The 13,593-nt window shown below is 42.5% G+C and overlaps 1 protein-coding gene across 1 annotated transcript in view; it reads right to left on the bottom strand.

The window, feature by feature from the left end:
* Positions 1-2,136: 2,136 nt before the first annotated feature.
* Positions 2,137-13,593, bottom strand: part of LOC108577345 (zeta-sarcoglycan) — a 42,342-nt gene continuing 30,885 nt past the window's right edge. Inside the window, exons 2-4 of the mRNA XM_017940489.1 lie at positions 13,170-13,359; positions 8,758-8,950; positions 2,137-2,485 (exon numbers count right to left, since the gene is read on the bottom strand). Coding sequence (XP_017795978.1) covers positions 2,137-2,485; positions 8,758-8,950; positions 13,170-13,359 — 732 coding nt within the window. The remainder of the gene's footprint in view (positions 2,486-8,757; positions 8,951-13,169; positions 13,360-13,593) is intronic.

Genomic DNA, 13,593 nt, shown 5'->3' with positions numbered 1-13,593 from the left:
TCGTTTATCGCGGCCAACCGTCCGGAAGTTTGCTCCGAATGGAAATCTGTAGGAACTGGCCTTCGTTTCGCTCGTTCGTATTAAAAACATCAGTCCACGGTTGGAGAGCGGCTCTTCTGTATCGCGAGGTAAAAGTTTCGTGTCATACCAATTAGTCCTCTTAATTATTAACCTTGATCGTCACTTTCAATTGTCGTTCAATTCAGTTTAATAAAAAAGAAAATTCTATTCAGACCTAACAATAAGGTAAGAGTAAAAGTGGTGGGGACTGTGACCTTGAGGCGCGAGTATTCTTGGTCCGCCTATAGCTACGTTCAAACTGAAAGATCACACGTTAGCAGAAAGCATTCGTGCGATATCAATTAGAATAAGTGCTTCTTTATAAATCAGGACCAAACTTTTGTCTTCAAAGGACACTAAAATGGTCCTCACAGAATTAACTTTGATAATTTTCACTTGTGATTCTACTGTGATGACGCACATACGCGTCATTCAGGTTTTCCACTCGAGTCCGGTTGACGCGGAAATACGTCATTGAGATTTTCACATAACTGTCTCGAAATAAGTTCATAAAACGCTGTAAATGATTCAATTTCTCTTCAGAAATGCCACGACAGGCGTTTCACGAATTGTATACGTTTTATAAAAAAATAATTTACCACATTTCTCAAAATTTCTTCGAAAAATATTAATTAAGAAAGTCATAATTGAAGAAAAAGACTCGAAATCCCCTCGTAACCGTGTTAAGCGCGGCTCCAAACGAAACCAAATTTAAACGTCTGACTAAACTTGAAATTTCAAAGTGGAGGAATCTGTGACCTTGAGGCGTCAGCAATCTCGATCCCGCCTATAGCTGCGCTGAAAGAACCAAGACAGTACGTACCTGTTGCCATAGAACCGTAGAAACGTCCTCTCTGAATCCTCCTGAAACTTATCGGGGGCGAAGGGAAGGATCATCGACGATGTTTAATAATAATAGTAACAATAACGACTTTATTGCCACATACATAAATAGATGGACATGGCCGATGTACAGCGTACAAGCTGGATCACACAACCTTGGATCCTTTTACAGTGAACTACACTTGCGTCTCCCTTGTACCGCAAAACACGCTCCAAAATAAACGTTCCTCTAATCGCGACGTGTCTCTCTAATCGGCGTATCCGTAAACCGGGCGAAAACACAGACAGTGGTTGCGCGCACACGCTCCAAACTAGTTTTAACGCGGTAAGGTACACCAGCATACACGCACCTTCTCCTCTAATGCTGCTCCGACACTCTCTCTCTCTCTCTCTCTCTCCATCTCTCGCGTTCGTTTCCTTCACACGCTTTTCCTTTCTCTCTCTCTCTCTCTCCCTCAATCTCTCTCTTTTACACACTCTGGTTCGTTCGATCGGGCTCAAAGGAACTGCAAATCGTTACCTATCGACTGGCCAACGCGAACGTTTGCGCAAAGAAACCAGCAGGATCGAGGAAGTTGGGACGTGGGAAACGATCTCGGCCTAAACGACATGACGGGGGGGAACAGGGCTAGACAGGAACGAGACGACGATTCCGATTGTCCAGTGGTTTACCCCCACTGGGTGGATCGGTTTTAGTTTCGTCGATATACAAGATATACAGTATTCACGCCGCGTTATCATTTCTTGTTTCGCGCGACGATTCACCGAAATATTGGAAGAACTTTTTATTCCCCGGAACTAGAACTTCCATCGAATTTCTATCCTCTCACGACCACCGGTGTCCATTTTTTTTCTCTGCTTCTTCGTCTTCTTCTATCCCCTACGAAATTATTCACAGGCTTGCTCGTTCGAATCCAACGGGGATTAAAAACAGCGAATCTGATTCCCACGAATGACACGAGGAGGGGTGGGAATACAGGAACGTTTCTCGCGCGCGTCTAGAAACGGAAACACCAGCGAAAAGCGAAAGGCCTCGGGCGATCTCGGGACTTCGACTACTGTACACCCGCCACCCTGCATGGATTTCTACGATCTCTCCATCCACGATCCTTTTCTCTCGATCGCCAACAGCGTATTCGTCCGGTGATCTCTCGTTTATCTCTCTCACATCGTGGAATTTTCACGAAACGTTGACTCGTTCGCGTTCTGTATCTCTGCCTATGTCTTGGGGTATTAGCAAATCGATTTGTCCGCCTGACAGGTTCCCTCAGATCTCGCGAGAAACAGTTTGCCATTAGCACAGGCACATAACTGATAGATGGTCGTGTCTCTTTGGTTCTGATGAGAGGATGTTCTAGGCGAGTGTTGCTGTTGCTGTTGCTCCCTCGACGAGTGCCCTTGGCTCGGACTGGCGGTCTTCAGTCCCTTCATGAAGAGGGTTTTCGCATCTAGACTGATGGCGCCGTGCACGCTTTGAAGCTTGAGATCTGTTAGACACGAGGCGGAGATCTCGTTGGCCCAGGACTCGATCACCACTCGCTGAGGAGCACTGATCTTCAAGGATCTGGTCGCTGATTCGAGTCTGTGGACAAGTAATCGTGAAATTATTACTTCGTTTCGAAATTTGTAGGACTTTCAGGGTGGTTGTGAGATAATTTCGATATTCTCTTTGAAATCTCGTTATCTCCAGGTGTATGGAAGTTTTATCGACACTTTTGCTGGCGACAATTCTGACGCAGGTGGTTTAGTTGGACGCTGCGCACAGTTTTCGAAAATCTACAACTAAGTGCCGCAGGGTTCTGGCATTAACGTGGAAATAAAAAATATTGCTTTGTAATATCGTGCTTGTAAGCGCTTGTTTGAAATTGGAAAAGAATTGCGCGTCACAGATGTCAATTGGAAAAGTAACAAATTTGCACATTTGGTAATATTAAAATTGGAAAAGCTTTTCGAGTTCGTTGAATATAGTTTTTGGAAAACGATATAGCAATTTTGTGTAAAAGTAAAATTTTATTTATTCTGAAAAGTATTTGCAATCTGTAGAAATTATCAATCAGCCTCTTGGACTGCTATTGCCGCGTTGAAAATTTGTTCACGCTGTGCTATTAATTCAAGCCTTAATTTTATCCTTCGCACTCTTCCAGCTTAATTGAATAAAGCAAATTCCAAAACGATACGGCCGAAAGAAAAGATTTTCCGAACGTTGTGGAACATCTGTATCTGCCACGTGCGTTATGCGCTAAAATCTGCCGCAGCGAAAGGGTTGATAATAAGCTAGTTTGAGCTACGGTGAATTTTATGAATAAATTCATAAGAAAAGTAAAATTTTCAATTACTCCACTGGCAACTTTTATCTTCAAATTTTAAAATACATCCTGTTGGATTGGGACAGTGGATTAATAAACCAATGTCTTTCTTAACCTTTAAATAAGCTTTCTTTATTTAACTAGAGATTTACTGGAGAAAACGTTCGAACTGTGCGAGTCACACGGCAAGAATGTGAAAAGGAAGTCAGGTCAGAAAAATATCTGCTCTGACTTTTTCTAAACGAAAGATCCTTTTTCCTACCCAGAACTGCAGGCTCTGTCTAAGGCAGCGACGGCGAACCTTTTGAGCTCGGTGTGTCAAAATTGGGAAAAAACCTAGCTTAACTCGGGTGCCGTGTCACATCTAGAAATATCCATAATTGCGAGCGTTACGACCTTGTACGATCACTCGTTGATAGAAGATAGTTTTTCGTTGTTTGTGCGATGATTATTTGTGATCTGCTCGGTTTCGGCTCTGAGGTGACTTAAGTCGACGCGCCACATCTAGAAATATCCATAATTGCGAGCGTTACGACCTTGTACGATCACTCGTTGATAGAAGACAGTTTTTCGTTGTTTGTGCGATGATTATTTGTGATCTGCTCGGTTTCGTCTGTGAGGTGACTTAAGTCGACGCGTGTCACCCAAAATGTCTTGGCGTGTCATAGGTTCGCCATCACTGGTCTAAGGTATCTCTTCTCTACGTGATGATTCATTTTTGACCGCAGCACTCGAGGACGAAATATCCAACGCATTCCACAAGAATTGATCTCAATTCGATCAACAGGTAACCAAAAAATTCTGAAAAAATCATTCGATCTCGAAAGGACGGAAATCGCGCAGAACCACGTTTCCTCCTTTCAATTAACCAGAACAAAGGGAAACACGGTGAAAAATGAAGATCGAGCGAGAATCGCAGCAGCTTCCCCGGAGAGGAAGAAATACGGTCGAAAAGTTGTCCGCAATATCGCGCGACAAAATAATACAGCCTTCAGTCGACTGCAACGTCAGACTCGCAATAATCGATCCTCTTTTCTAAGATGTGGTAAAGCAGCGTCTTCGACCATGCTTTTCTTCCAATACCATCTCTCTCTAACTCTCTCTCCCTCGTTCTCTCTCAATCCCCGTCATCGTTTTCGACCTATTGCTTGCAGCCTCGAAAGCATCCTTCGGTATTTCATATCTGGCATAAATCCAATCCTATGAATATAATTTTCCGCGCGAGCAAAGTTTTATTGTAATCGTAAATCCGTCTGTAAATTGCCCGACACTATCAATAACCGCGAAAACCACTGCTTCTGCTTCAACTTCTCCACCGTCCGTCCATTTCGTTCTCTCGCGCTAACACCAACTGAATATCCCCGTCGCGTCATCTTCGTCTCAACGATACAGCATCCTCGCGAAGAGCAAGGGGGAGGAATCGCCAATTCGAGGACGAAGAAGAAATCTCCTGCTGACATTTCGCGGTGAAGTGGCTCGACGAGGACGCGAAATCGATGCAATCGGTGGATATTTCGAGCTCTGATAAAAGGAACACTCGAATATGATCATGTCGATTGGAAATAGGGGAGGAGAGGTGGTACTTACGGTTGCGATTGGTAACGTGGAGATCGTTGGAAAAGGAAATGTCGTTGATTTGGAAACTGGGTGGTTCTCTTTGTCTTGAGGAAAATATAACCGATCGAACGTTTCGAAATATTTTCTTCTATTGTATTGTAGGCTATTAACTTGGTAATAAAATTGAATATCTATGGAGTAGAATATCTACGTCTTTCTTCGAATTTATTATTATCAATCCTGCTTGGAGAGATGACATTTCGTTTAAATTTTTCGTTTCGTTTAAATTTTTATCTGGATGCAATAGTAAATCGATTTTTTTTTATCAAATGTGAATAATAGCATTTTCCTCGTAGATACAGTTACCATTAGACTGCGGATTTTTAAGCAAATTCATAATTTTATGAATATAATTAAAAAAAAGAGAAGCTAGATAGGCAATTGCTCTAGAATTTCAGTCAGGCATGCCTAAAGACGAATGTGGGCCTAATGCAGAAACGATTAGGCATACCTAAATGCTGCAAGCCTAATCGTTACCGCATTAGGTCCTAATTAGGAAAGAATAATGCATGCCTAAGTTGGGTATTTCTAACAGTTGCCATACGTGGCCCAAATAGGAGTGGCCCAAATAGGAGTGGGATTAGGAAAGAATAATGCATGCCTAAGTTGGGTATTTCTAACAGTTGCCATACGTGGCCCAAATGGGGGTGGCCGAGCGCAGGCCTAAGTTAGGCATTCCTAACAGTTGTCATTCGTGTCCCAAATGGGCGTGGCCGAGTGCACGCTTAAGTTAGGCATTCCTAACAGTTGCCATACGTGGCCCAAATGGGAGTGGCCGAGCGCACGCTTAGATTGGGCATTCCTAAGAGTTGTCATACGTGGCCCAAATGGGAGTGGCCGAGCTCACGCGTAAATTAGGCATTCCTAACAGTTGCCATACGTGCCCCAAATGGCGGTGACCGAGCGCACGCCTAAGTTAGGCATTCCTAATAGTTGCCATACGTGGCCCAAATGGGGGTGTCCGAGCGCACGCTTAGGTTGGGCATTCCTAGCAGTTGCCATACGTGGCTGAAATGGGGATGGTTCTGAAACTTATATGTAGGAATATTTACAGACATCTCAATGTCGGACGTACGTTTGCGTGAGAGCTTTCAACAAGATAAAAGTTTTTACAATTTAATCCATACAGTGTCTTGATGAGGTATTCCTCGTGAAATTTCATTAATGTCTCCCAATGACAGCCTAATAAAGCTATTCTAATATGGGCCTAATGCGGTTGGCCTCGTTGGATAGTCATTGGGAAAGCCTAATGTGGCCCTAACGCGGCGTTCCCAATTAGACGGTCGTGAATATTCCGCGTTACGCACCGCATGTGGGCCTAACAGGCATATTAGGTTAGCCTAATGCGGACCTAATATCTGCCTAACTGAAATTTCTAGTCGGGTATATTTTAAATATATGTATGTATTGTTGCTTATCACGTGCATTCTGTGCATTTTTGTGCCCTCAAATTTTCCATAAATGCATCAAAATCTGCAGTCTAATTATTATTATCATTTCTACTTAGAGAGACGAGATTCGTGAGTTTCCTCTAAATCTGTATCTCGATACAAAAGTAAATCGTGCAACATAAGCAACTGTTTTTTTTTTCCCCTATCAAATGTGAATAATAGAAATTTCCTCGTTGGTACAGTTATCATTAGACTGTTGATTTTTATGAATATAATTAAAAAACCGGAAACTAGATAGGCAATTCTTCTATTTACTAAATATTATAATTACTATATTTTAGGTATATTTATTTTTGTGTCTTCAAATTTTCCATAAATGCACAAAATTCTGCAGTCTAGTTATTACTAATCCTTCTTAAACAGACGAGATTCGTGAGTTCCTTTAAATTTGCATCTCGATACAAAAGTAAATCGTCGAACACAACCGACTGTTTTTTCCCCCTATCAAATGTGAATAACAGCATTTGCCTCGTTGATACAGTTATCATTATTGATCGCGACCAACTGTGGAAAGCAACAAGTCTGATCGCATCGAAAAGAGAGAGAGAGAGAGAGAGAGAGAGAGAGAGAGACAGTGAAAAAAAAAACAAGATACAAAGTCGAATAAGAATATCGTGACGCTTTTTATCAATACCAACCCCCAGCATGAATTATACGATCTCATCTGAAACTGGCGCCCTTTCATTCCCCTGTCGCCATATATTTAATGTTACCCAACCGCGAACCGAAGCTTAATCCCGCGCGGCTCGATTATTTATAGCCGGTTGCGAAACCGTCGAAAAAGGAAAAGTCGATGGAACGTCGAAACACGAATTCGCACGGCTATTTGCCTCCCTATCCTACCGATGATTATTCGGACAGATGAAGAAAGCCCGGTGGAGAAATGTGTCGCGCGAGAGTTTGTTGAACTGGGTCGAACCAGAAGCCACTTTTAGCAATGCTCGAAATAAATATATGGGACAAAGGCTGCGCAGCGAAAGACCGAGTTCTCGACCGTGGCCGTTTGTTTTAATACTTGATGCTCCGGTGAACTACTTGGAACTGGGATGATCGAGGACGTGTAATGCTTCTCTTCCCGCCCTCCCCTAAATTCGATGGATACTAGCCTTTCTTTCCTCTTCTTTTCTTTCTTCTCGCTTATGTTGGAATCCAGGGAGGAAAGTAGATATCGATTATATTCTAACAATGTAACTTTTATTTTAACGATGACACTTATACTCGCGGGCTCCGAATTTACAAGGCTCGAACTTCACGAAGGGAAGTGACGTTGTGGTTTTCTGCTGTGTACTAGATCGACAGCTCTGAACTATAATCGCTTGGTTTCTATAATGATCTTCTAAGGGATTTTTCGGGTGGACTTGTAAGGAAGGGTTTGGGGGAGAAGGTGAACTTGGCTCTGGTGACGAATTGCTGGACAGGACTTTGAAGGGACAGTCAGCGATCGATGAGTAACTTGTTTTTTGGCGTTATGGGGTTAATCTTAAGAGTGACTTGGTGACTCAATGTCTCACTCATTACAAGGATCGACAATTTTATTTGTCTCGACCTCTTGGTATTCCAAGCGCATCTGTTTTCGTAAATTCTATTTCAGTTCGCGGATATTCTAATATTTATCAAAGTTCTTGTACACACTTCCTCTGTTTGCAATATTTATGCACACGATGTAATATTCAGGCAAATATTCGAGTGAAATTTTTCAGAGGATACACTTAAGAATTCTATTTCATTTCTGTGATATTTTGTACGATTTTTAACGAATATCGGGCAAGTTGACTGGTGTTTTATTATTTAATTATCGTAATCTTTGTTCGAGTTAATTAATTTTCACTTTGGTCCCTCCCCTTTGTACGTTACAAGGGAGAATTTGAAAAAATTTAACGCACACGCGGCAAGTTGAAAGGTTTTTAAAGTTCTTAATTACTGTAACTTTTGTTCCCCGTTAATTACTCAATTACAACTGTGTTAAAATATACGTCGGTTCCTCCTCTTTGTATACTAACGGTGAAAATTCGGAAAAATATGATACACTGTGACTGAACAAAATGTTAATTTGATCAAGTCGAAAAGTATCAATTTACCTCGGTGTAACTTTAAATTAACCATATGTATCGATCAGATGTTACGAACCCACTGCCTTTCCCCCACACATACCGATATTATTACTATCATTACCAAACACCTTTATAATTATAAACCAAAAACGCAAAGCAACCGCCACAGGTAGGAAGGGGGCGAAGTCGGAAAAACCCACAAAGCAACGCTCGACTCCAGGCCCTTTTCCTGACCGTTGATTGGTCGGAAGCAAGGTGCCAAAACTACTATAAAACCCATGTACCCGCACTAAGTCGGGAGATAGTCTAAAACAGTACACCTGGAACGACACCCGTTCGAACTAAACATTGTAAGGGTGGTTTTTCGTAGCACTCTTTGTTATTCGTCTGTAAGGGAGAAAATCTTAATTAACTTCGATTCCCATTTACCTGAGGCCACGGCCCGATTCCCCTCTGACCAGTGGAGTCTGAACGCTGCCCTGGAAAACGGCACCCCCGTCGCCAGTTACCCTCAGCATTTCCGCTCCCACCACCACCTGCTCCCTGTCCGCCGAGAACAGAATTCCTCCTCGAGGGTCGGTTATCCGGAAGCCTCTCGACACGCAGTCCACGCGATCCTCGCCTGCAAAGTGGACAAAGGACACTCATCTACCATTTTCCGTTTGGAAAAAAACGAGAGTGAGAGGGAAAAGAGGAGAATCCTTCGGTGGAACGCGTCAGCTCGTTGAAAATCGACGAGAAGCGAGAACTGTTGTATACGTTTCTGTGAATCTTCGATGGGGAAAATGGAGTTCAAGTTTGCTGTGTTAACGTTGTTGACACGGGTTCTTTGTTAGGGGAAAGGTATGAGTTTTAGAGGGATTTTAAATGTTACACGTTGAAATGTTTAATTTGTAAGAGTATGGTCGAGGGAGCGTTGGGACTCGCGCTGGTTTATGACCCGTAGACCGAGAGGTCCCAACGCCTTGACACCCCCACGCGCTAAGGGCTGGGTCAAGTAAGGACCTTGCTCTGAGAAAACTCCCAACCTGTGCCAGGGTTTCTCAGAGGCAAGAGAGGGGCGTCAAGGCACGTATATAAGCGTTGAATAAGACTAAGCGGAATATATTAGAAAAATTATTATGTAAGAGTATGGTCGAGGGAGCGTTGGGACTCGCACTGGTTTATGACCCGCAGACCGAGAGGTCCCTACGCCTTGACACCCCCACGCGCTAAGGGCTGGGTCAGGTAAGACCCAGCCACGTGCTCGCGCGACGCTGACTTTGCTCTGAGGAAACCTCCAACTTATGCTAGGGTTTCCCGGAAGTAAGAGAGGGGCGTCAAGACTCGTATATAAGGACGCGTTAAATAAGAATTGAGAGAATGTATTAGAACGAATTAGGAAGCGTGTAGTTGATAAGGACGGACCAGAAAAGAACGAGACGTCAACGACAGACGGACGAATAAATATAGTTTTCAGAATTAGTTTAAATAATCCTGACAAATATTATTTACACCAAAGGCCCGTACAAATTGGAGAAGAATTATGGAGAGTGTTTCATTTTTATTATTTTAATGTACTTTTTTGGGTACCTTGGTTGAGCAGTGAATTCGAGAGTGTTTCTTCTTTGTCTAGTGGAAGTTCTGCTTTTGAAAGCTATTGTGTATAGTCGGTGGAAGAAATATAGCGAGGTCCGTAAGTTAATGTATTAAGTCAGAGGCGCTTAACTTCTTGCTCACGAGCAAATTTCCCCTCCCGAGGTTCCCCCACTATGCGGTACGAACACGGAGAATGTGTAACATAAACCAATGGCAGTCTCTGGAGTTGTGGTGGGAGGACTCCTCGAGTCCTCCTCCCACCGCGCCGCAACTCGAGCGAGACCATCTCAGTCGAATAGTGGGGGAACCTCGGGAGGGGAAATTTGCTCGCGAGCAAGAAGTTAAGCGCCTCTGTATTAAGTAGAGGCACCGATTGATGTAGTGACACCTAAGATTGACATTCAGCATTTTACGGTTTCCAATTGAGACTGAATCAAATCTAAGGTATCATAGGAGTCAAGGAAAAATTTCAGGGACCAAGGAGCCCTCTTGATTTCCTTGTTTGCTTTTTTTCGATGGGTATGAAGGCCTCGATACCACAGTATAGTCGATGGAAGAAATATAGCGAGATCGTAAAATTGGCTAGGCGTCAAAGTTTACTTTTTCGAACCTATCGACAAGCAAATCGATAGAAATCCCAAATCCTCGGTTAGGGCCGCATGAAGTACGTCTTAGCTTTGATTCAGTGCTAAACGAAAAGTCGGCGTTGCTGCTTAATACTTTAATCTACAATCTCACCATATTTCTTCCATAGACTATACTTCAGAATATCGTGTAAACGAAGGGTGTATGGCCACCAAGGATTTGGATGAATACGACTATAAATGTCTCTGAAGAACGTCTGCGTAGAATGAGAAAGAGAATGTGCAAGTGGAAAAATAAAAAAGTGTGAAAAATACTTGCACGAATCAAAGTAAAAAAGTCAGAGTAGTATTCACTCTGGTTTCTGTCAACTCCCTTTTCGATCTCCTCGACCAACTAAACTTCAACAATCGATCTTACAACCTCGCTAAATTTCTTCCACCAACTATACATCAATACTCCACGGTACCTCCGATCGCGTTAATATAAAGCAACCCCTCGTCCACGCGTTTATTATACGTGCCGCGAATTAACGTCGATTTTAAACCGCGATAACGAAGAACTTGGAATTCATTTAAATAGTTCACTGCTTCGAATAATTCTACTCAAGCTACGTATTTATTCAAAATACTTAGATATCCTTTGAAGCTCTGTAACGAATAAGAAACATTTCACCGAGAGAAATACGGGGACGTAAGGATCTTTTCAGGACCTGTAGATCCTTAGAGATTTCTTCTTTTCCTCCTCGTGTTCCTTCTTTTTCCTTCTTCAGAAAATTAAATGACTTTCTCGACGTTTCGACGTGACCGCTTAAAACTGTGATCGTCGTCGACATTAATACAGTGTATATTACACACACATATACACACATCGAAGGCCTCGTCGCGTCGTCGATTGTCGCGCGATTTAGCTTCATAGCTGTAAAACACGATGCGACTGGGGAACGCTCGTGTCCATTAACGGGCACATCTCGCTCCGGTGCACCGTTGCGTGTTATCGATATTCGTCCCTTTGTTTCCTGGGACGGCACACAAGACAAAAAAGAAGAATATCCGGTTCCATTAAAATCAAGCAACAAAATTCTATTCGTTCACCTTGAAAGCCAACAGGATTTCGCGGGACAATTGTTGCACGAACGCAACGTGCCCTTTTTCTTTTCGTACTGTGATGCCCGGTTTGCTCCAGTTCCTCGAAACTAGGAGTAGATATATCACTGAATTAGGACACTTAAGGATCGTCGTTGCGTAGAAACGGAACATTATTCGACGGAGATTTTGACGTGACGTGACGTGCGCATGGTAAAATAGGGAATGAACGCGGAAATGGAGAAAATAGGGCTATGTAGGAGAGTTGGAAGGTGAAGAGTCCAGTATGAGCAATGGTGAAAGTGGGTGACTCGTTGTAAATGCAGATAAAACTAAGGACTAAGAAGGAAAATATTTGAGGGTGTACCTTTGCAAAACGTTCGAAACGTCAAGCAGAGTTTTTAGTACCGTTCGTTGAAAAAGTAACCGTTAACTGGATGTATTTGAAAGTGATTCGAATTAAGCCGAAACCGTGTCTCCAGCCGATTTCAATCAGATTAACAATGGGAAACACCGGGAACGAAGTCGCGTATTATTATTACCATCGAAAATTTCCCCCATTGCGTCGGAAGTTGCAAATTTTTCAACACAATAGAACCGGTTTGCGAATGGAATTGGAAAATGTATAACTTTGAAACAAGTTGGTGCGTTGGTGTGCAAATTATTGGTTCAAGCGAATTATTGTAGTCTTGTTAATACGATACTAATCGTGCGAATTGGAGAGATTGGTCGGGAAGATTTTTAGAGAAATGGGTGAAAAATCTTGTGTTAGTAAACTTAATTGACCGAATAAAATTATAGAATGAAATTTCTTAGAATTGATATACTACATATATGAGAAGAATAAAAATAATAATTACAAAAAGTACGAAAGAAAATGGTAAATAGAAATTCCAATCAGTTGACGTATTAATATTTATTTAGCAAATGAACGGTTGTAACAATTTGCAAATAAACGCAAATTTACCAGAGCTGTTTTAAAACTTAAACAAATATAAACTTCTACTACCTCTAAAAGCAGATATAATAATTGCTGAACTCAGTATCTCAGTTTGCTATGCATTTACAGTTTTTGAAATTACTGCAACCTCCGTATATAAAACTGTTCTTCGTACACACGTACAGGGTGTAAAACAATTAATGGTCACTGCTTCAGGGGGTGAATCTGCACCCTTGGATCGGTGGACATTTGTAAAAAAAAGTTTCCGCAAAATTGTTTATAACGTTGAAAATTAATGTTAAATTTTATTTCTTACATCAACGTATTCTGCTCGACGAGAAGAGAAAAAGCCTGAAAGGAGCCATATGCCGTTTAGTTTAGTTGTGTAGAGCTACACGTATAGACTAGGAACTACTAACACTCTGCCATTTGGTGGGTGAATTTGCTCGGGTTTGCCCGCTACAGATGTAAAAAGCGCGAAAAACAGCAATGTGTTAAAATGAATTTTTCACACCGGTATAACTATTTTTATCAGATCTCGACCAAAATCTGTGCTACGAGTCTGACTCGTTACACGGCAAAGGGGTTAAGACTGAAAGAACACCGAAACGAATAATGAAAATCTCCAACAATCTTTATAATCGTTCTATCCTTACCGACAGTGAATCTCGCGAGCAATCGTCCGTCGTGCGACCTAGCAGAAGCTGTGAAGTTACTCCACGATTCCAGCACCAGATTCTTCCCCCGTCTGGATCTCAGGCTGGAGGCCACCAGGGCATCCAACACGGCAGCCTGACCTCTGAGCTCGATCCCTCCGGGCACCACCTTCAGGGAGCCGATTCCCTCCTGAAAGAAGAGGAAATGACTGTCAGGAAATAAACGAGCCTCTCTGTCGAGGGTTCTTTCTGGGTCGGTCGCTTCGCGATCGTCGATGGAAAATAGGAAGCCTTGGTAGGCCTTCGACGGTTAAAATTTCCCTCTGCCAACTGATTCTAACTGCGCTTCCGTTTTTCCTTCTTCTCTCCCTTCTCGCTCTTTCCCCTTCCTCTTCCGCCCCCCTATTTCTTTCCTTTTTCCCTC

Source organism: Habropoda laboriosa, unplaced genomic scaffold (genome assembly GCF_001263275.1).
Source record: "Habropoda laboriosa isolate 0110345459 unplaced genomic scaffold, ASM126327v1 scaffold697, whole genome shotgun sequence".
Taxonomy (NCBI): Eukaryota; Metazoa; Arthropoda; class Insecta; order Hymenoptera; family Apidae; genus Habropoda; species Habropoda laboriosa.
This window is presented reverse-complemented; position numbering and strand designations above follow the sequence as displayed.